At 38.7% G+C, this 22,610-nt stretch overlaps 3 protein-coding genes across 3 annotated transcripts in view; 1 reads left to right on the top strand and 2 right to left on the bottom strand.

The window, feature by feature from the left end:
- fgfrl1a (fibroblast growth factor receptor like 1a) overlaps positions 1–22,610 on the top strand; it is a 136,259-nt gene that overhangs the window by 89,831 nt on the left and 23,818 nt on the right. The gene's annotated exons all lie outside the window — the stretch shown is intronic.
- Positions 1,520–4,189, bottom strand: LOC140318506 (transmembrane emp24 domain-containing protein 11). The gene is made up of 5 exons (XM_072396337.1): positions 3,905–4,189; positions 2,931–3,025; positions 2,378–2,503; positions 2,153–2,299; positions 1,520–1,890 (listed from the first exon to the last, which is right to left on the bottom strand). The coding sequence occupies exons 1-5, from the start codon at positions 4,032–4,034 to the stop codon at positions 1,741–1,743; spliced, it is 648 nt and encodes a 215-aa protein (XP_072252438.1). The 5' UTR covers positions 4,035–4,189; the 3' UTR covers positions 1,520–1,740.
- spon2b (spondin 2b, extracellular matrix protein) lies at positions 6,474–13,440 on the bottom strand. Its single transcript, XM_072395274.1, has 6 exons — positions 13,259–13,440; positions 11,576–11,841; positions 10,922–11,145; positions 9,346–9,537; positions 8,868–9,054; positions 6,474–6,741 (listed from the first exon to the last, which is right to left on the bottom strand). Exons 2-6 carry the CDS (start codon positions 11,808–11,810, stop codon positions 6,563–6,565), a joined length of 1,017 nt encoding a protein of 338 aa, XP_072251375.1. The 5' UTR covers positions 11,811–11,841; positions 13,259–13,440; the 3' UTR covers positions 6,474–6,562.

Here is a 22,610-nt window from a genome sequence, read left to right as displayed (position 1 = left end):
GGGTACAAACGTGCTCTTCAAGCAACCAGCTTCATGCCAGGTAAGTACGGTAATAAATGAAGTGATACCACGCATAATAGAAAGTAACAACAAAAAAATATATATATTTCTATGTAGTTTTGTTTTCTGTTACCGTAGTTGTATAGTACAATTTGGGGTTTTGCAGTAATTAGCATATTTGATTTAATAGTAATGGCGTTATGAGGCTGTATTATACAAAAACAACATATGGTCAGGTGAAAAAGAAATTATACATTAGAAACATTAAAAACACGTAGGAATTAAGAGGGTAAGTGTCAGCCAGCTGCTGCTAATCAGATGCTCTTGATTACTTGATCATGGATAAGTGTGAAAACAGACGTCTTTTCAGTTTGCTGGTCTGGTGGATTCAGATGTATTTTAAGATAAGGAGGAGAGACATCAGCAGTGGGAAACAATTGTTACTGGCAGTCATGCTGTGAAGGGTTATATGGTCATATAAGGCCAAATAATTTTTAATCATTCTTCAGTGAGAATGATTATTCACCAATGGAAATCATCTGGGGCAGTTGACAGTCATCCAAGGAATGGGTGTCCCAGCAAGTTCACCTCAAGGTTAGACTTGTACACAGCCCAGAGACACCGCAAAACACCCAGGAGCTGCATCTCAGACTCTACAGGCCACGGTTAGCATGTTAAATGTTAAAATTCATGACAGTACAATTAGAAAAAGACTAAACAAGTAAGGCTTGTTTGGAAGGGTTCCCAGTAAAAAGCCTCTTTTCTCAAAGGAATGTGTCACACAAAACGTATGGAACAATGTCCTGTAAACAAACAAGAGCAAAGTTGAAATATATTAACTGTAAAGGATGTCACCATGTTTGGAGAAAAACCAAAGACATCATTATCAACACAAACGCCTCATACCAAATGCCAGGCAAAGTTGTGGAGGTTTGATGATTTGAGCTTGTTTTGCAACCATAGAACCTGGGCAGCTTGCAGTCATTGAGTTGACCATGAACTCCTCTGGATACCAAAGTATTCCAGAGTCAAATGTGAGGCCATCTGTCTGACAGCTGAAGCCAGGCTGAAACTGAGTCAAAGTATAGACCTCTAACTGATTGAAATGTTGTGGTTGATTAGCCAATCAGAGTGGTGGATTAGCCAATGCCTGCTAACTTAAGAGAAATTGTCGGAAAAAAGAGTGGGCCAAAATCCCTCCACAGTGATAATGAACTGATGTCATACAGGAAATTAGTGCTTTTAACTAAATAGAATTCATGCAATGAATCATGGGGTGTACTTAGTTTTTCACACACTTTTTGGCCTGGCTTTTGACACAGTGCAATATAGCATGTGATGTTGTTCATCTGACACTGTATTTACTTAATTTGAAAACCCGGTAAAAGTTTGTCAATCTTAGAATTAAAAAAGGGTGTACTTTCTTATTGACATATCGGTATTAACTTTTTTTTTTTTATATAACAACAACGAAGAAAGACAGCGGAGTAATCAAATGTAGTTTTGGCAACACTGTCCACAATATTCAGAAACAGCTGTTAGTTTGTCAAACCTTTGCATATATTTTTCAGACTTCATCATTCTACCACCTCATTTATTGTTTGGCAAAAACAGGTGTTTTCATTTGGCTATATGACATTTTCATTGCAGTTTACAAAAAGGTTGGCTTTTGCACAGGTGTGGACAGGACGTGCTAAGAATAAACTATGAGTTACGCCTTTGACAGATGAGAGCTCAGATTCACACCAGTTTTTTGGCGATGAAGAAGTCTTTGAGTCGTTTCATCTGCCAGAAACCAACAGAGAGCAGTATGGAGGTCTGTACCACAGCCCACCACAACACCTTGTTGTTGGTCTCTTCACTGATCTGACGAAACACGTCCTCCTTCTCCTGAATGACGGCATGTAACAGAGGAAAGAGACATGAAGTTGTTGAAAGGTGATGCACTGTAAATTCACAGTTCGGTAACGTTAGACAAAGTCTCATGTTGTAAGATTGAATTTGACCTGTAATGAATGGTGTTCTGCTTTAGCTGTGGCATGCTAAAACTAAGGCTGGCAGCATCCATCCTTTTTTGATGTTCTGTGATGCACTGCTGTCTGTCAAATGATGTGATTGTTAAGTCAAGTTTAGACGAGGCTGCAAAATTTACCCTCTGGTACTCCTGCTGCCTGATGATGTGCAACATCTGACCTATGAGGTGACTGAGACTGTCCTCAAGAGTCTTCAAGTGGTCTTTGGTCTTGTCAGCATTGGAACCAGTTGCATGCTCTCCCATTTGAACGTCCAAATGTAGCTTCTGTAAAACAAATTGGAGGAAATTTAGCAAACATTATCAATGTTGTATATGTATGGATTGTTTTTCTGCGTGTCTTACCAGCTTTTCTCCAGCAAAGACAGAAAACCTTGTGGAGTTTGTTTGGAAACACAGGTAGTGCTGACCAGAGGCATGAGATGTGAAGGTGAATTTAGCAAATTTTCCAAAACGTTTGGACATCACTATCTGTAGAGAAGAAAAGACAGTTTTTTTTTTTTTGTTTGTTTTTTCTCATTGACTAATACCTCAGAAGTGGAAGCGAAAATAATAAACCAATCCTTGGTATCTGCTTATTTATTATGTTGGTTGTGTCCATTGGTTTCCATTTAGTTATAGGCTTTTCTGATTTAATTTGACCACATCAGTGGACAAAAAGCTGGCTGTCTGGGACAATATTGCAACACGAAAGAATAAACTGAGACAGAAATCTAAGCTTACTGTAGATTGATGATGTTTATGTGAATCAAAGTGGTTAATTAGTAACACTGTTGAATTTATTATGCCAAGTTTTTGGTTTGGATTCTTCAACAAGCTGGCTTCTGATTTAATTTAGCATCAAACACGTTTGAGTGATCCTTTGTGTGGTGATAAACCTCGCCTATGAGTGCAGTACCTCCTGCATTGGATCTCTGACTGTCGCAGTGACACCAAGGTGAGGAGAGTTGCTGACTTTTGTCTTCAGGTTCCAAGGCTCCAACAGGAAGTTAGCTGAAGGTAAGAGACACGTGCAGACATTAGCCGGGTTCCCTTTGCAAGGTTTAAAATGGAAAAATTCTCCACTAACTAGCAAAAAAGCTTGTACACCTACTTGCGGTGGTTTTTGCAGGTTATGGAGAAGACTTGATGCTGATTTGAGGCAATGAAAATAATAACTGAGCTTTAAACGCACTTCTGATGTCCTGTAAAATATGATACAATAATTCCTGAAGAAGAGCTCTCTCCATTGCCCTGTGATGGATGTCTGCAATGTTTTTTTTTTTGTGTTTTTACCTCGGCAGGGTTATTTTCACAACTACTTTTATTAAGTTTTAACCTCTAGCACCGTAACCTGTATTGCCACACAGCCTTGCTTTTTTATTCTTAAACAGTTAATGGAAATATGCCTCATATGACTCATGTTTCTGTTTTGCTGCATTTCAGAAGATTACATCATATTTGATTTGTAATTGAATGAATATACTATAACATACACAGCTGTGGTATAAACCATTAGCTTGACACATTTGCAAGTAGCATCTTGGCGTGGTAAAGATACTATGATAATATGCTTAGAATAAATTAGATAACTTGATATACATTTGGATCGAGTTTCCGGAAACGTGTGTGAGTACAGTAAGCAGATCATACAGTGCATGGAGGGTTCTTTGCATTTCTTTGGTAATTGGTTATTGTTGAAGGGCAGAACAAATAATTTTTTACAAGCCAAGCTTTCCATGTAATACAATTCTGTCCCAAAAGTTAATCTACCTTACATGGCAATTCACAATAAATGACAATTTGCATACACATTTGAAATCTGACTCATTTTTTGCTGCAGTTGAGAACATAAACGACACTCTGGAGGACTCTTCCATGTCACCAACTCACCTGTCACCAGTGTGTTCTCAGGAATCTCCTCAATGATGCATTTTTCTTCTTGCTCTCCAAGATCAAAATACATAGCTGCTGCCAACATTAGGTAACACTGGAGAAAAAAGCCAGTGCCTTGCAAACCCATTTTAGGTCAACTACGAACGATTAGATTGTAATACACCAAATGTTTGGCCTTTAGTTTCAGTAGATTTTTGTAGATCTGCAAATTCTAACTCGCGTTTCAGATGTCTTTCATCAGAAAACATCCATGCCCCGTAGCATGTATTTAAAGTGGGAGGCTGTAAGGGGGACAGTTGGAGTGTGAGAAACTCACAGATGCTTCTTTATGGGACGAGACATTCTGGTTGTTTTGTGACTGGTTGACCTGTGGGCCAATAACAAAGGTGTTAAAGAGACACTGCACCAATGAGTAAACATCCAGCTGCTCCTTTCCAAAGTTGATGTTGTATTTTATTTTGGGGGCTATTATTGAGTTCGGAATAAGCATCAAGACCCTCTTTACACAAATATTTATCGGCACAGATATTGAGTATGTCCCTGGGATCGACATGATCCCATCAAATGCCTGCTCTGCTAAACTTAACTAAAGTGAAGCAGCAAAGCCAGCAATGTTTTCATTGTCTTTATGGTTGTTGGCTGGTGCTTGAGCTGGACTGTATGCAAAAAGTGTCCTCATATTAGTGGAATTTGAGTGGGAAATGTTATCTAAAGCATCGCACATCATAGCTGCCACATGTTCACCAAAGAAGTAGCTGCTGAAAATGTAAACTCCTCCGCACACAATGAACCCTTCTTATGTTCAGCATCTGCAAAAGTCTGAAGTGAGCCTGCTTTCCGTCTCCACCCACACTTCAGTTGTGTAACAGAAATATCAACAGTAAATTAATACCATGTTTAATCTATCATTCACACAGTTGATAAAGTTTTTAATGACTATGAATTGATATTGTGTCAGAAATAAATTATTTATTCTAGAATAACTTAACTTAGTGTTTTTCTCAGTCAATACATTCTATTCTGCCATTGCGAACATTTTTGCAATAAACATATATATATGTGTGTGTGTGTGTATTTCCCTGTTAAAATAACACTAGAATATTTGGCAGTGTATTTGCTCTTTGGCTTTACCTGCAGTTGGGGGATGCCACACCACTGTCTCAGTGTGAGCCCAGCAAATACAGACATACTCATGAATTTTTTGCCATGTTTAGGAGGCTAAAAAGACACCATCGAGTGAAAAGGTGTGGTGCAGAGCTGGAAACCAAAGTCACAAACTGCGGTATCTAAGCACCTGAGCGCTCCAGTTCAGTTTCAGGCCCGGAAATGTGCAAAACACAGGTCAGTTCACCTCAGAACGAGTCAGAAGCGCTCAGTTTTAAGGCTCAAAAACTTATCCAGTGTTGCTTTAAAAGATTATTGTTGTCTTCAATTTGCCCCAAAATCTATTCTGAAAACTAGATAGTCTTTAGTAGCGGTTTTGATCAGTATATAGGATTTATGCTTTACTGCCTGCGTGTGCTGCAATGGATTTCACAGCATCAAGTCAGCTCTTTCAGTTTGAATTGAATTTCACATTTAAATAGCAGGGAAGCACATTTACCTTTTTTGTAACCAACACTTCCTCAGGGTGAATCCTGTCTGCAACATGATTTCAGGTCATTCGGTTCATATTTGTTCTCTTCTCTCTCGGTTTGGTCCTGCAGCCCTGATGTTTGATGTTATGTTGTCAGGTCAAATGTAAGTAACCCAGATTTAAAAGTGACACATAGCATTGAGCAGAGGGACGCTAACTTTGACTGTCGTAGAGCTAAATCATACTGAAGAAACTATACTCAATAAACTCACAATCCCATGTTATATATATTCACATTTTATTTGACCTGTACAGAAAACATACATTTTTAATTTTTTTGTTTTGTTTTTTTGTTTTTACAAAACTGTATTTTCACTTCTTAGACATATATCTATATAACATGTAGGAATACTAGTTATTACTTTCAGATTTCATATATACTGTACATCACAGGTTAAAATCCTGTCAATAAATATATTCTTTTTCTTCAGGAAAACAACCACAATATGTCTGTAAACATCTTTTATATGCAACATTGTTTAGGAAACCTTTCTGTTGGAAATATTTTCCCATCAAACTGTTGGGTAATTATGTTCTTACCCCCAATCTGAAATTATTGGACTTTAAATGTATAATTTCACATTAAATCTGTGATCTTTAAAGTGTCAAATCAAACCCAATTTGAGTGCAATAATGGGATTTGTTTGTTTAAAACCACATTGTCATATCCCCAGTCCTTTTGGTAAGATGCCAAAACTAAAGAGATGTCTAATAGCTTTTTTTTTTTTGTCAAACTACACCTTTTTAGCACTATCACATCTATCAAAGTGATTTGAGGAGGATTTTCTGCAGTCACTCTCTCCCTAATTAACAAATAATCGGTATACTACACATTTCCACCGAAACAGGCTTTGCCAGGGAAAAGGAATCTAGTTTTACGCCTATACTTCAGGTAAATATCTAGCAGATCTTTTATTGTTGCTTGTCCGTCTTCGTCCCTTCCTCCCTTTTTTGCATTTCTTCTCTTTCTTCTTTCTCCTCTCCTTTCTCTCTTTATTCTTCCTCCTATTCTGGCTTAGTCATAAACAGTTGTCTGGGAAGCACTTCCTGTCTTCCTCCAGCAGGGGGCAGGCCACTCCATTGTTGGCAGGGTGCATTATGACGTAGCGTGTGCGGTGCTGCACACCTGAGTCTCCACACTTGCCTTTGCACAAGCCCCATGGAGACCATGCTGACACTTCACAATCCAGAGGAGTATCTGCAAACAGAAGAGTTTGAGAATCATGATAATCACATAACATTTAAGTCTGGAATGTTACTTTCTGTTATCTCCCTTTCTAAATACAACATACTGTGTTTGTGATTGGGAAATTTGTGATCAGGTTTTTGTTTCCTTTTATGACTTTAGATATACAGAAACGGCACATGTTATGATAGGGGGAACCATTGCTCCTGCACCAGTTATTTGTCTTTAAAAGAAGCAAATAAAAAAATTATAGGGACTTACAGTAAATTTTGGGTTGTGCAGTAAAGCCTCTTGTTCTAAATTCTTGGCAGTGGTTGGGCTTCTGGAGTTACTTCAGATTTTATTTAACCTTCATTAATTCTGTGAGTTTCTGCTGACTGTGCTTGCTGTTTGTCAGGAAAACTCTGCCTCACAGAACAATAAGTAAGGGTTTTATCCTCTACTTAAATTGCAGTGAATGGAAAAGTGCAGGTTTCTTTGCCATTTCTTTCAGTTATCTTAATTACAGTTATAATAATTTGAGTCTTTAGCTCTTTTTTTATGCTTTCACTCTCCCTTTCACCTACATCATGAACTTGTTCAACTACATTAGGAAACTGAGCTGTGAGTACAGCTGATATGAATCACAGTTGTGGGACAAAAAGTAGAAAAGCAGAAGGATCAGAGGTGGTACGGAAGCTGCATGGATGGAGGGATTGAGTACGAATCAAGTCAAGGCTGATTTTGACATCTTCCTTCATTCTGTATGTCCAACAGACACTCAACAGGAGTGTTGAGTTGGTAAAATGTTGTAAGAAGCAAAGCTGTTCTTTACCAGGGCTGTGTTTCATATATAAAATTAACAGTGAGCAATTGCTAATCTTTGAGGAAAGCTTTTACAGTGGCTCTGGGGAGAGGACATAGAAGATATGAATTAAAAGGGTAAACAGATGGAGGGGCAGGATGGAGCATTGGGAGCAGGGCAGGAAACCCCAACAGATTGTTGGCCACTCTGTGTTGTTTGTTGATGGGTAGTCAAGGAAACGGGCTTGTATTTTGTGACGCTGACTCAAAGCTTTATGGTTACACTCATCTCTGAATCTGATTACCGCACTGTTTGCTCCTTTGCCAGGTTGACATGGTGTCTGGTCCTTTTTCCTTAAAAAAAACTTTCCTAGTCAAGTCGTCTGTTTAGAGTTTTGTGGTGCTTTTAGAAAATGTCATTTTTCTCTTTCTGTCAACAAAAGTCATACAGAAAGACTGTCTTGACTGCTGTGTTATTGGCCTAAGTTGGAGCTTGAGATGCCCTTTGTATTTTTCCTTTACTATCTTGTTGTGCTTGTTGTCTGACTTTTTATTATTGCCACTAATCAGCAAGACAGGGTGTGAAATAGTCTGAAAATCAACATTAATTCATTCCAGCTCAACCTTATGGATTGAAATCTCTGTTTCCCATTTCATGTCAGCACCTGAATGCTGCTGTACATAATTTTATATAGTTTTCATAAAGCTGTCCTTTAAGTAATCAATCTTTTATATTTTGCCAGTTTTGCTGGATGCCAGATGTGCCCCTGGCATTTTCTGATGCCCTGCACCCAGTTGGCCTCACTGGTTTCTGGCTGGAAGTAATGGAGTTGGTGTGTGGCCTGTAATTTTTCCCAAATGCTTGTATGAGTAAGTTCAGCAGACAGATTCCTAGCCTCGTGTTAAACTCTGAGTTTAGCAAAGCGTGAAATATATCTTAGTCTTTATTGCGCGTTATTGTATGCTGAAATGCTTTTTTAAAAATCTTATTACTTTGTTTAAACATAGTGATACATTTGAAGGTCATGTTTTAATCGTGATTTTGAATCATTATTTTGAACTTCATCCAACTTTCCTGCACTTGTAAAGTCCTGCCTGCACTTTATGTAGTAACCCCCCCCCCCACCACACACACACACACACACACACAAGCAGCCCTTTTACTGTTTTATTACAGTGCTGATTTATCAGACTCATCAATGTATTAAGATGTACTTTGGTGTTACCACTTTGCATCATACGTTTGTGCCTCATACTCATCAGTTCACCACTTTTTAGGTTATGCTTTTACTTTTTTCGTATTTGGTATGAAGAGAGTACTGGTAATTCTGCATATTTTTCTTTAGCAGACTTACTTATGAGCTTGTCCTCAATCTCGTTTCCCGTCGGCAGAAGGTTGGACTGGGTGGGCTCCACTGGCAGGCTGATGATCTGATTTGTCTTCTTTACTTTTGTCAGTGTGACCTTGGCAATGGGTGGTAGGTGCTTCAGGCGGGGGTAGAAGAAGGAATTGGCAGGATGGCTTGGGAAGGAGGAGGTGATCTATGGAAGGGAACAGTGAACAAGGAATAACGTGTCATTGTGGTGAGAAGTTTACCAGTTTTAGCCGATGATAAGTTATGTTTTGTACACTATTTATAGATTAAGCTCAGATACTCTAGGAAGTGATAATGTTTTAAAAAGAGGCCGATATTGCAAATCTCAATATTCATAATACTATTTTGTCAAAGCAGCAAAGCAAAAACGATCAAACCAACAAATTTTAAGTTGCGTCTGCACTTGAACGGGATGTGATTTATACTTTGGACTGAAGCAGTGTTTCTTTTGGCTCACCTGTGTGATTCTGTCTTGCGGAATGGTTTCAAAGTTGGGAGAAGAGAAGGTGAACCCGCTGTCAGTTCCTGCATCATATGGGAAAAGCTCCAGCGTCACACTGTCTTTCCAGTGGTCTCCATCACAAAGGTCAATATTGTCCACACCCACAAACCAGTCTGGGCTTGGAACAAGCCGCACAATAAATGACAGCTGCAGAGGGAGGAAATATAGATTAGGGAAGGAGGTTGAGGTAGAGAGAAAAAGGAGAATAAGAAGAGAGATTAACAAATTAATCATAACTATGAGTTAAAGCCTAAATTGAGGGGTTGATTTGTTGATCTGGTTTTCATTTTCATAGAAGCTGCAGTATGATTTAAGTTTTTTCAGTGGACATTCGCATTCATCAGGAATTTAAACAGATTAATTCAATTCAAGATAGATAGATAAATAGCAAAGAACATGAATTTGATTCCATTCGAGTAAAAACAGGTATCCTCACTTTAACTCCACCCCCCCGATTTGTCCATTTCCAACCCTCTAGTCTTCATCCCCAAACACTCATTTCAGGCACCTTTAAGTGATATATAGTGCATTAGTTTACTGTGACATCCTCTGTCTCTTCTCAAAACCACAATGTTGTTGGTCTGAATGTTGGTGGATTGGCTGGGTTCTTTATGTGTGGAGTTTTCTTGGATGGATCGCCTGCAGAGCTTTAGTTTCCCCCACAATCCACAAACATGTATGTTAGGATAGTTGGTCATTCTAAATTGACTGAAGGTGTGAGTGTACATGATAATATCGTCCTTGGTTTGCACAGTAATGGACTTTGAAATTAAATGTAGAATATGTCCCTAATATATCCTATCCAGAGACTCATTAGAAGAAACTTCTCTAGTAAACTGCTGCTGAGTTTTACATAGTTTTAAGAGGCATCCCTCAGGCTTGCCACATGTATTTAATTTGTTTAGTTTTAAATTCCTGGTTTTATTTCTGTAACTATGACATTGCTGGGACATGGCTACAAAACAGCCTTAAAGAACATAAGTTCACATAGGAGTTTTTGAGGGCTCAGTTCACCCTAATCTACTTGAAAACAAGCTTATAAAACCCTTATTTAGACTTTAAACATTAGTAAATGTGCTTAGAATATGTTCCTTTATGCTATGGCTGAAAAGGTTTCACTCCTCAACCAGAGTAAGTTTGCTCAATGTTCAACATGTAAGAAGTGTTGCAAGTGAGTGGTAGTTTTTTCCATTTGTCCTTCATCTTTCCTTTCAAACTCTTAGCTTGTTATTTGTTCAGATTGGAACCTGTGTGATGTATGTACCTGTTTGTCAGGCCATTTGTGTATTACGTTTTCATTAGTAGTGTTGAAGCTTAAAACGACATAAGAAGGTTCAAAGAAAAACATTATCTTTGGACCAAACAAGTCCTGTGGTTTTCAAGATTTGTTGAGAAATGTTTTAAGCCTTTGATGCTGGCTAAAGAAAGCATCACACTATCTTGTTATGTCTGCTGGCCTGTCAGTAAAACTCTTCTCATGTACTCAGTGCCCTGACCTAGACTGAAGGAAGCCAGTTGTTGAAAGACTTACATAGGAGTGCCTGGCGAAGACCTCAAACTCAGTGTTCATCTGGCCTGTGCCTCCCACAACAGCAGGAGCGGAGAGGATCCCATAAACGCTTTGGATGCGTTCGCCGGCCATCTCGACTTCCTTCATGAGCGTCCAGGCCTCGCCTTTTTCTGCAAACTCCCTCACTCCATTGCTGGCAAACTCATTACGTTGCCACATGTGGTAATCAGAGCTGTGGGTTACCCCTAGAGAAGAGAGGGAGGAAAGGAGAGTATTGAAATAAATGGTCCAGCAGGTATTAGTCTGTAATATTCAGTTTATATACATCTGTTCAGAGGGACGTTAAATGAGTTGTGTGACGACAGACTTTTAAAATAATCTATTATTCAGAATGAATATTCCCGCAGAAATATGACTATTTCTTATATTATCTATTTCTTACAAATAATCAAGAATATCCTCTCTACTTTTTAAAAAGTAGGAATTTTCTTATCAGTTTACCAATCAGATCATTATTTTTCCTCTGGCTTTGTATGTATTCCACCATCCTATTTAAGGATTTAACAATGAGCCAGGAGACAACACTTTTATGTTAGCTTTTTGTAACATCAGAATACTGATCCACATTTTCTTTAAAAAAAGAAGGAACAGCAAGAAAGCCCTTGGTGCTCTTACCTATAAGGTTGGACCACTGTGCAGGGGGGCGATAGACAGGATACTGCTTAGGGAAAGCTGCCTGTGTCCATTTTCCAGTAAACGCTAGGCGATACTGAGCTGTTTCTGAGGCAGTGCACATGGGAACATCAGTAGGAACAGGCATTGAATTAATGCCACGGCCCAGTGTCAGCATCAAGACAAGCAGGTGATAGAGGGCCTCAAAGATGGAGAGGGCTTTCTTTGTGATGTCCATGATAGGGGCAGATTATGGAAGGATGGAGGATCTGAGGGACACATATAAAAGTGAGGGGAAAGAAAGGAGAAAAGTTATCAAGTTAAGTCACTCAGCTGTAAATGTACACTGGTTGTATACATTCTCCACACTACACACTATTTTCTGCCTTCTTTTGATGCTCAGCACTTCTTATCATCACTTTTTTGTACAGATTCACTTCCTTGCCATGTTTTTTGTAAGTTGCATATGATAAAAAATATTGATGGAACTTTGCAAACTAGTCTTAATTAGTCTTTCTTGATTATTTATGTATTTATTTTTTGTACACAGGGGAGATAAAAATGTAAATCAATTCTCATGCAGCAGATGTGCTACCCTAATCTCTGATCACATAAACGAGCAGATGTTTCTGCTTCTAGAGAATAAACATGGTCTATCTTCTGTTACATGACAGTATAATCACAACCTAATTCCCAAAGAACTCCCAGTGTTTCCCACGTATATGACCAAGACGACTGGTTTCATTTGTGACCTCCTCCTCAAACTTTTGTTCCTGGATTGCAACTACTTAACTGTACCACCGTGCAAAACTTAACCACCTGTTGATGGCTCTTTGGCTCCTTTGTTAACTCGGAACCAGTTAATGGAAACAAGCTTGATGTATATTTCCTGTGATACAACAAGTTTGCCTCAAATCCTCTTTGCAACACGGATGGAAACAGCTTTTGTGAATTAGCTATTATTATTCTTTCTTACATCTGTAAATGCTTCTGTGTCTGACAAGGCTTACCAAGACAAATAAAAAGTGGAGCGTGTGAGTCAAAGTTAGATTTTTTTCACTTCAGCCTTCTCTGCTTTTTTCCCTACTGTAATAAGAAGAGAGCAGGAGAGCTGACATTTATTAAGATGCCTGTTGCAAGAGTAGTATTGCTCTTGCAGCCCAGTGACTCTTTACATTTCATCATATCTTCCATCAGTGATGGAACATCATTTTGATTTCCAGACTGGAACTAATCTGAACTCTATCAGTAATTCATCTGGTGTGGATTTCATGGCTCAGTGGTATGACTTTAATTCCATTACATGCCCTGAACAGCATGCTCGCAGGGTTTTACACAGTTTTAGTATTTTGCCTTACCAATTAGGTCAAAAAGAATTGTTAAGTACATGAAAGATACATGCGTAGGCTTGGCATTCTCACAAACGCTCCTGCTTTTTATCTGATGTTGGATATGGATTGAATCTTAATGCTGTTCCAGTGCAAAATTTTGTTGCATTCACATTTCTTTGTCACTCCTGCTTACCTAGAATATATTGTCATTTACAGTATGATTGCATAAAATTCCCAGCAGCCTGTAAAAAGGATGCTCCATCAGTTTGTGCAGAGTAACACATGAAGTCTTCTGACTGTAAGGGTCTCTGTACAGTCAGACTCAGGGTAACAGTGTGGTGTGGAAATTACTCACTGGTTTTTCTCAGGATTCCAGATGAATGAAGGTTTGCAGCAGATGAGTGGAGAGGAAGGCTGGAGGTGAGGAGAGGGGGAGAGGAGAGCAGTTGATGTGGCTGTCGGGAGGAGTGACTGCAAGGCTCCAAGTCCTCTTTCGCCTATTTATGTATTATTAGGAGGTTCACCCCCTCTTTCCTCCCCTTCTCCCCCTCCTTTCTTATTTGTCACCCCCCTCCTTCCACCTCACACTCCACTCCCCTCTTCAGCTTGCGCCACTCTTCTGTCAGCCTCTCTATCTGCTCAACAGTGACTTCCCTGCCCCCTTTATGCCCTTCAACTCTGGCTCTCCCTCCTGCACTCCCCTCCACTTACTCTTTATAAGTGGCCCTTTAACTGACTAATGTTTTCAGCAGCTCTGCTGCAAACCAGCGGTGCTGTGCAGCTCTGTGGGTAGAGTGTCTTTTCACAGTGTGATACTGTAGGTCTCTATACCAACAGAGATGGCTAATAAGGATTTTGATTTATTTCTTGAATTTCATACATGCCTCATGGTCAGGTTTCTCAATTTCAGATGAGTTACTGCATCCAGTCTCAACGCTGCTTTTTAACTCATGTAGGAAGTTACTTTGCCATTTTAACTGCTGATGGAAGATATTAAAAAGGTGCTGGCTTCAGTTTCTATGAACAGAGTGAGGATTTTGTGCTAATTAAGGACATTTACCGTAACCCCTTTTAAACTTTGAATTGTTACCTGTGGACACATATTTCCTGCTAGTTGCAAACCTTTGTGGTATCATAATGTTCCATTTCGTGAAAAACACCTCTTCACCTCATTTGCTTCCCTCTATCTGCCCCAGCGGTGCCATATTACATTTAATTATCACCACATCATCAGTTTATTGAGTTTTAAGGTGTCATTTTTACCACTCACCACTCATTTTCTACCTGTAAAATGATAAAATTATAACTGTAAAATAAGTGACATGAACAACCATTTCTTCTGTTCTAAAACATTGTTTATGAGGAGATTTGTTTATTGTAGGGACATCACGATATAAGTGTGTATCTGCAGGGGGAGGCGAGGATTGTTGTGCATAACTTCCTGAACCTGGGGGTTACAGACCCACACAGTCACGTGCAAACACAAATATGGCAGCATGCTGAATCCACCTACATATAATGATTTCCACATGGTCACGTTTCCTACAAAAACAAACTAAAACACCTACACACACTCGGACCGCGTATCAACTTCCCTAAATTTCCAAAATGAATTGTTTGAACTGTAGAGTTTTGTCTGTTTTGAGTCAGCGACATTTGAAAAGGAAAAGTAAACTCATCACCCTTCCCATAACTCATGCACATTGAACAGTGGCGCTGTGTTCACATTTATCGAGGCTAATAAATCCGTGTGGCTGAAGTCCTGGTTTGTGGGACACACAACAGTGCAGACTTAATTCATTAAATGGATTCCCAGATACAGTTTTGGAAAATATATACCTTCTTTCTATTCTAATGTTTTATGTATCACAACATGATAAAAGATAAAAAAATCTGATCTTAACCAGATCTTAAAGTTACTGAAATACAACCTTGAATACAACTTGACATTTTACACTTTCATCATTTATTGAGCTGAAACATTAACCTACGTTTTAAATCAGTAAAACCTGATTAAAAACTTTTTAGAACCAGCTTTAGCTGAAATAGTTTCTGGATGATGTTGTCAGTCTCTCCCATCGTTGTGGAGGAATTTTGGCCCACTCTTCTTCACAGTGCTGCTCCAGTTCGAGGTTTGCTGGCATTCGCTTATGCATGGCTCTGTTATGGTCCTGCACAGCATTTCAATCAGCTTGAGGTCCAGACTTTAACTGGGCCCCTGTAACACCTTAATCATTTTCTTTTTCAGGTATTCTGTCGTACAACCATTTCAGTTTGGCTTGAGCTGTCAGACAGATTTCCTCACACTCGACTCTAGAAGACTTTGGTATACCTAGGACTCCATGATCGACTGAAAGCTGCCCAGGTCCTGTGGCTTGCAAAACAAGCCCAAATCATCACGCTTTCACCACTGTGCTTGACAGATGATGTGAGGTGTTTGTGCTGATATGCTGTGTTTGGTTTTCTCCAAACATGCTGCTGTGCATTATGACCAAACATCTCCACTTTGGTCTGGTCTGTCCAAAGGACATTGTTCCAGAAGTCTTGTGGTTTATTCAGAAGTAACTTTGAAGACCTAAGCTGTGTTACCACGTTCTTTTTAGAAAGGAGGCTTTCTGAGGCCTATAGTGTCTGAAATGTATCTACTAGGATGTAACTGTAGCTGTCTCAAGCTTTTCTGACCTTGGACTGCCCTTGGTGGAACATCAACTCCTGGGAAGATGAGCAGCTGTTTGATTGTTTTTCCAGTTAGATAATTTCTAACGCGGCAGAATGATGACTCCAAAGTGTTAGGAAATACCCCCATAACCCTTCCCAGATTGATGGGCAGCATCAGAATTACTTCTCTAAGATAATTGTTGATGTCTTTCCTCCTTGGCATTGTGTTAACTCACAACTGACAAAACTTCTGCTTATAAAGAGGTGGAAATGATTGTCAGTTAATGCATCTGATCAGCAGCACCTGGCTGCAGTAAGGATGTGCTTCGTTTCTTACAAATTGCTTTTGTATTTTGGCTCAGTTTTTAAATGAATAATGACACATGGTGCTATGTCATGTGTTCTTCTGTATCCGAGGTTGTATTTACCTTATTTAAGACCTGGTGAGGACCAGATGATTTTATTTATGTCCTGATATTTAAAACCTTAGAATTGTTAGAGGGTGTACTTTTTAGTATGATCATATACACATACAACACACTTTAACATGTTGTGCCACTCCCCTAAAAATCTGCAGGCTGCCAGACTCAGCAGAATGTTTTTTTCCACACTACTGAACTGTCTGAACACCGAATTCAAAACCAACTCCTCACCTGTTTCTTTGTTGAAAATCTCTCATCCCTTCCCTTCTCAGAGAATGCATTTCTCCTTCGGGGATTAATAAAGGATTAGATATGAGAAGCAGTCTCTAGGTGGATAAATAGATTTTCTTGAATTTTATAACTCTTCTGTTGATTAAAACCATCTCACTATTCACTTTCTTTGTTATCTCAAAGCCCTTTTTATTATAACAAAGTGTACATAGCTTGTTAAGATTTATGTTTTCTACACTAAGCAATTGGCAAGGGGTATAATATCTGCAAACCAGTAGTCAGAGGCATGTCTTTTTATAGGATTAGTCCTCAAAAATTTAAAGTATACAGTATATAGAGCCTTTTCAGATGAGAGAACACGTAGCACTGCTTCAGTATATGTCATTATGTTTCTGGTTCTTTCTTTGCTCCCAGCATATGACAAGAAAACAAACTGATGAACAAACCGGTGATTTAGAAGCATTTCTGTCTTACTTGATATGAAGGACAAGGACCAGTCTTTTATTATATGAGAGGGAGTTTTAAATCCCTAAAGAGAAGAAAAGTAATTGAGAGTAAAGGTCAGAAAAGACAGACATCCTCAGCTAAAGGGCTATGTGTGTGTTTGGATATGAGTGTGAAGTTTAGTAAGTTTCTGTCAAGATAAACAACAGCATTTGTTTTCATTGCGTTGCGATGAGGTGGTTCATTTTGTGTACCCAGCATGAATTAAGATTGTATTTTCCTTTCCAGTAAAAACACATGATGATTTCCACTGTCCATCTTCATCAGCTTTCATTGCATTACACAGGAAATACATCCCTAGTTCCAAAAAAGCTGACACGATATGTAAATGAAAACGGAATTAAATCATTTGGAAATCTTATTAACTGACAGGTCCACATTCCGCACTGCGTAGCATCCCCTCTTCTTTTAACAACAGTCGGTAAACATCTGGGATGTTTTACATCTGTAAACTGAGGAGACCAGCTGTTGGACCTTTGGGAGAGGAATGAATGTGAATGAGTGGGCCACCTGAGGGCCAGAAGATCACAGAAATCCAGCACTGATTTTTAGCCATATCCCTTCTGTTCAGAAATGTTTCCAGATTCTCAGATTCAATTACTAATATTAGGTTCAGAAGCTAGTCTTTGTAATTTTATGTTGAGGAGCAATATTCTGAAATTGCCTCAGAATTTGCCGAGCACTTTATTTACAGATTACTGAACCTCATTATTTCTGAGCGACTCTACCTCTTTAAGGTGCTCTTTTTATACTCAGTCATGTAACAGATCTATGGCAAATGAACCTCTTACCTCTTACTTTCAACATGTCCCTCCAGCTGCTTCAGTTTTATACCTCATACTTTTAAAGGCTTTTGTTGAGCCTGTCCCAAGTCTTTGGAGACATGTCGCTGCCATCAAATTCAAGATGAACTAATATCTTTCATGAAATAATAAATGTCTCTTTTTCAACATTTGATAGGTTTTCTATGTTTGTGTTTTGAAATTTGTAAAGTTGCATTCTGTTTTTATTTATTTTACTTTTTTGGGAATTTAGGTTGTGGCATATAAGCAATCCAGCAGCTGCTCGATGCTAAACGTGTTGTTTATAACAAAACTTTGCCAAAGTCATTTTAATTTTTTTATTTATTTGCATCCCATATTTTCAATCTAGATGATGGTTGGAACTTTTTTTACACATTTAGATCATAGTTTGAACCTTGCATTTACTAAATAGAAACAAATATACTGAATAATCATGAAGTTCTGAATAATCCCTGTCAGTGATTCTTCCTCTGTCAGTCGCTGGAAGGACAAGGGATAATATTAACCGATCCAAGTGTCCAATTCTGGAAGGATAGAATAACACTGGTTGCTCCAGTGTGGGCGTATGTCAAATGAATATGATTAGGATCTGGTGTATTTCCATTAAATACAGTGAAAATATTACATTGGCAAGTGAAGTACATGCCCCTGTCTGCACCCAATAGCCTCTCCAATCCCTCATATCAGTGAAAAGTCTGAAACGGGTTCAATATTTTAATCAGGCAGCAAACTTTCATTGCCTAGAAATATTATCCAAAACAGGTTTACAACCTGGACTTGACTTTGCTGCCAAGAACCTTCATTGAACTTTCCAGCAGAAAGCAGGAAACAGGACTGAACACATTTATTTCAGTTACTGGGTGAATATCAAGGCGCTGGAGGCCACTTAGGGGTCACCATATGTCAGCTCAATGCACTCGACAGCCTGTAAACAAAATAGCAAAGCATGCTGTTGTTAAGTCAATTATTGGTGTTGTTATGGTGATAAGATGTGAGATCATTGTTTTGACTCTAGCATCAAATAGTTTTAAGATAATTTCATGGCTGATCACAGTGAATTTGGAAATGCTGATAAACAGAAATGCTCACGTGGACACAAACGGATGCCCACACAAACAAAACGTGCAGGGCTTCACGTGAAACGTCGCTCACAGTAAGTAAAATAAAAGGCACGTCATTCGTTTAGTGTGAATCAGTCCAGAGAGTTCAGTTTTTTGGGGTTTTTTTAAACGCACAAACGCACGACATGTCTTCTCTCTTTCCAACACCTGGTCTTACCATGCAGTCTTTTTACGCTGTTCTTGCTACTAGCCCTATTCAGAGAAATCCCAGGGGGCCTTGTTACAGCAGTAATCACCCCTGATTTCCAGGAGCAATTTCCTCTGCTGTGTGGGAGCAATTTGTGTGCTTGTGCATTCATTTGCATTTTTTTAATACACTGTGTGTGTTCCTTCAAATGGCTGCTGCATGTTAGGGTAGAAACCAGAGACGGATGGTTGGAGGTGATCTGGCGGAAGCTTTAAGAGTGTTTAAAGTTAATAAAAGGTGTCTGTGTTTTTTTACTCACTTTGTTTAATGTTAAATAAATATTTTATCGAGCATTTGTAGTTCTCTGTAATACTTTAGAACCCTTTCCATCACACAGTACCTTCAAAGTAACAGCTGATGAGTCCCGAAATCATTCAACAACCTGACCTGAACCTGAAACAACTACACATAAAGTCAGAGCCAAATGCATATGTCCATCAGTTTATTAATCTGGTTTGAATTAAACTAATCGGGTCTTTGTTTTGGCTTCTTATTAAATTGTTTTTAACAATAAATTAATCCCATTAACTTTCTGACATGCCTGAACTCTGTGATAAATCGTTATGAGAGGCTTATTGTTTGACCCCAGAGCAACAGACTGGTGGTATTATAACTGACTTTGTAGGATATTTGTGCCATCAATCATCAAAACCCACCACAGTCAGACAAGCAAATATTAGATGTCGTAGCCAAAGCAGTTTATATCTGAGAATCGTGGATCGGCTCTTTTCCAGGGTATAACGTGACAGCAGAGTATTAAAACACAGCACATATAAATTCACTATTAGAAAAACAAAGTTGCTGAGTCTGCCGTTCCTTCTGTCTCATACTCTAGGAGTGTGATGATTCTCCAAATCCACAATTTTTTTCAGACCTCAAACTTTAAGCGACGTCATTGCTCTTTCGGGTGGGGCGATACTTTTGTACTGCGAATGAAATCTCTGTGTAAAGAGCAAAAATAAATCTCCTCACTTCGAAGTATTTGAAACTCACCTGAATGATTAAACAGTGCAACTTTCAGTGTGTCTGGTATATTGAATTCAGTCCAGTCCAATTCAGTTTTATTTCTATAGTGCCAAATCACAACAAATGTAATCTCAAGGCACTTGGAAGATACAGTCCATTATGTTTACACATAATGTGCTCTTAAAGAAATGGATAAACAGATACTCAGGGAAATTAAATCAAAGCCTTGCTAGCTTACATTGCAGATAACTATATTAAAAAGCAATCCCTGCATTATTTCTTGATGGCTGCTACACTTCGCCTGACTTCATTTTGTGTCCAACCAGTACCCGTATTCGTAACATAATGAGAATGGTGGGAAGCTGTAGTGAAATGAGAAGAAGGTACTAAGGCTGTGGACATTTGTGTCATAGTTTCAGTCTTGGTTTTTGAATCATTGCACCCTTATCTTAATCTGCTGAGAAGTTGGCACCTTGAATTTATTTAAACGCACTACAAAGCGGATTACCCCAAGAGAAATTTGGCAGCGAGGTTTCACTGTAGAGGAGCAAGACATTTTGAGACAGACTTTAACAAGCTTTCACTTTTGGCAAATTAACAACTTCAGCAGGAATGCTAATTGTTGGCCGATTCTCTGACATTTGCGCCTTGGGGTGCAAGTTTTTTAAGGGCTTTTAAGGTTTTATTGAAACACTATTCACAAGATAGTTTGATTTTACATGTAATATTATTTAATGATTTAACTGTTCTTAATAGAAGTTTATGTTAAGTCTTAAAATTAAAAGATGGGAAAGTTACAAACTTTAGTTGATGCTGCACCCTAGACTTTGGTGTAGGGAAAAAAAGAGCTTAGTCACTCGTTTTAGACAGATTAAACTGATGGCGTCACATCTACCCTGTGCTTGTTGTGTTGTACACAGTTTCTTGCTTTTGAGCTTTACTCACGAGTGTGCAATCTAACTTGATTTTGGAGATAAAACGTAAAATGATGAGTAGAAAGTAGTGCAGTTCTCATTCTGTATAAAATCAGATTCGCTCTTCTGATTAGGAATAGGGGATAATAGTGAACACCTATGAAATTTTTAAACAGATATTGACAGATAATGATTGGTGAAGGGTTGAGCATCAATAGAGCAGAATCCCCACCTCCCACATCACTCTGTTGAGTTTCTTCATTACCTCAAATATAGTTTATCCACTGGGCTCTTATATCCTCTGAGGCTGGTAGTAGATGTAAGAGGCATGCCTCTCAGTACAGTTGACAGCAGAACATTTCTAAGCACAGCTGGCTTCATCGGTCTGGCAAGTCGGATGCAAGTGGGCGACCTCAGAGGTCGAGGTTTAGCAGAGAAAGCGGAGTGAACGAAAGGAGTGACGTAAGTTTGCACTGAAAATCTGAACTTCTTTTTATGTGAGATATTTTAGGGTTGGTATGTGACTTCAAACACAAATATATGATCTCAAGCACAGAAAAAAGTTATTTCATGATAAGTACCTTTTGTTTGACCACTTAAATGATTTGATCTTTGGAAGTAAATGTTTTATGAGAGTGGAGAAGAGTCAGGTTACTGATTGTTTCAAATGAAGATGCAGAGTAAAAATGCTTTTTGGCTGACTGAATATTGTCTTGATTAATTGATTCTCTCTTTGAGTAACGAAATATAAGAAAATAGATAAAGATGTAGAGCACCATTTTCCAGCGCTCAGGTTGTTGTTACAGTCAGAACGACCCTCAAAAAGTTTTCAAAATCACGTTTTACTGTCACAAAAAGCTAAAACAAAAATAATTTTCCGACACTGAGAAAATGGAAAAGAGAGAACAGGCAGTGTAAGAGGAGTTTAAAGTGTTTTAACTGATTCTGTCATTTGTACACTAAACTTCCACCTGTAAATTCATTATTTCCTGGTGTTCAGAGCATGTAAAAAACTAAGAAAACAAAAATCATCGTCTTGATTTTGAGTAAAACTTTTTCTGAATATAATATCCAAACTTTGAACACCACACTTACTTTTCTTCCCCATCTTTCTGCCAGGAAGTTCTGACTGCTTTGTTATGTATTGTTGTTATTTTTGCTGCTTTTTGGATCATATGGAGTTACCTTGCTGTTACGTAAAAAAATTTGATATATGGTGTCAAATCTTTATTGCTCTATTTATTACACATTTACATTTTGATACTCCTCCGTCTTCATATCACTTTCTCTCTCTGATTATATTTCAGTACTTTATGCCCTACTGTCACTTTCTCATCCACTGTGGATATCTCCCTTTACCTCCTTCTTGTTCTCTTTTGCATCTTTTCTTCCTCTCAGTCTTTCTCTGACCCACTAAAGTGAGATCCCATCATGTTTTTCCCATCATGCTCTCCTCCCACCCTGTGGTGAGGCGGTGAACCCCCGGCCGGAGGTATAAAGGACATGATTTACAGGGCCCCTTTGCAACAAAAAGAAAAAAAAAAACTTAAATGAGAGATCAGTTTTCCAGCACAGTGGCCCTTTGCTTCACTGCAGGTATCACTCTACAAAACCTTGCATTGAATATATTGCTCCAGTCTCTATACAGTGTGGTCCAATTTTGTCAGGTTGCAAAAGTGCCAGAATGTATTTCCAGAGGAGAGGAAAACAGTGATAAAGCTGGTTTTGGTTTTCTCCATATGTGTTCTGTTGATATGTCTGGATGAAGTAACAGGGAGATCCAAATGAGGGAGGAGGTGGGAGCAACAGTTAAAGCCCAAGGCTGTGGTATTGACACATTAAAATGCTCTACTTTAAGAGGAACCAGGGGATCTAAAGCCCCAGTTAAATGAAGACTGGCT

Source organism: Leuresthes tenuis, unplaced genomic scaffold (assembly GCF_036924035.1).
Source record: "Leuresthes tenuis unplaced genomic scaffold, fLeuTen1.0.hap1 SCAF_11, whole genome shotgun sequence".
NCBI classification, from domain to species: Eukaryota; Metazoa; Chordata; class Actinopteri; order Atheriniformes; family Atherinopsidae; genus Leuresthes; species Leuresthes tenuis.
Note: the sequence above shows the minus strand (reverse complement) of the source record. Positions and strands in the feature narration are given on the sequence as shown.

Coding starts and splice junctions, on each gene's coding strand:
- LOC140318506 (XM_072396337.1), bottom strand. CDS start 4,034: ATGGGTTTGCAAGGCACTGGCTTTTTTCTCCAGTGTTACCTAATGTTG. Junction 2,300..2,377: donor TCTTTGCTGGAGAAAAGCTG/GTAAGACACGCA, acceptor TTTGTTTTACAG/AAGCTACATTTGGACGTTCA. Junction 1,891..2,152: donor GGCAGCAGGAGTACCAGAGG/GTAAATTTTGCA, acceptor GCCGTCATTCAG/GAGAAGGAGGACGTGTTTCG.
- spon2b (XM_072395274.1), bottom strand. CDS start 11,810: ATGGACATCACAAAGAAAGCCCTCTCCATCTTTGAGGCCCTCTATCAC. Junction 11,146..11,575: donor ACAGTGGTCCAACCTTATAG/GTAAGAGCACCA, acceptor TCTCTTCTCTAG/GGGTAACCCACAGCTCTGAT. Junction 9,538..10,921: donor TCTTCGCCAGGCACTCCTAT/GTAAGTCTTTCA, acceptor CTCCCTCTGCAG/CTGTCATTTATTGTGCGGCT.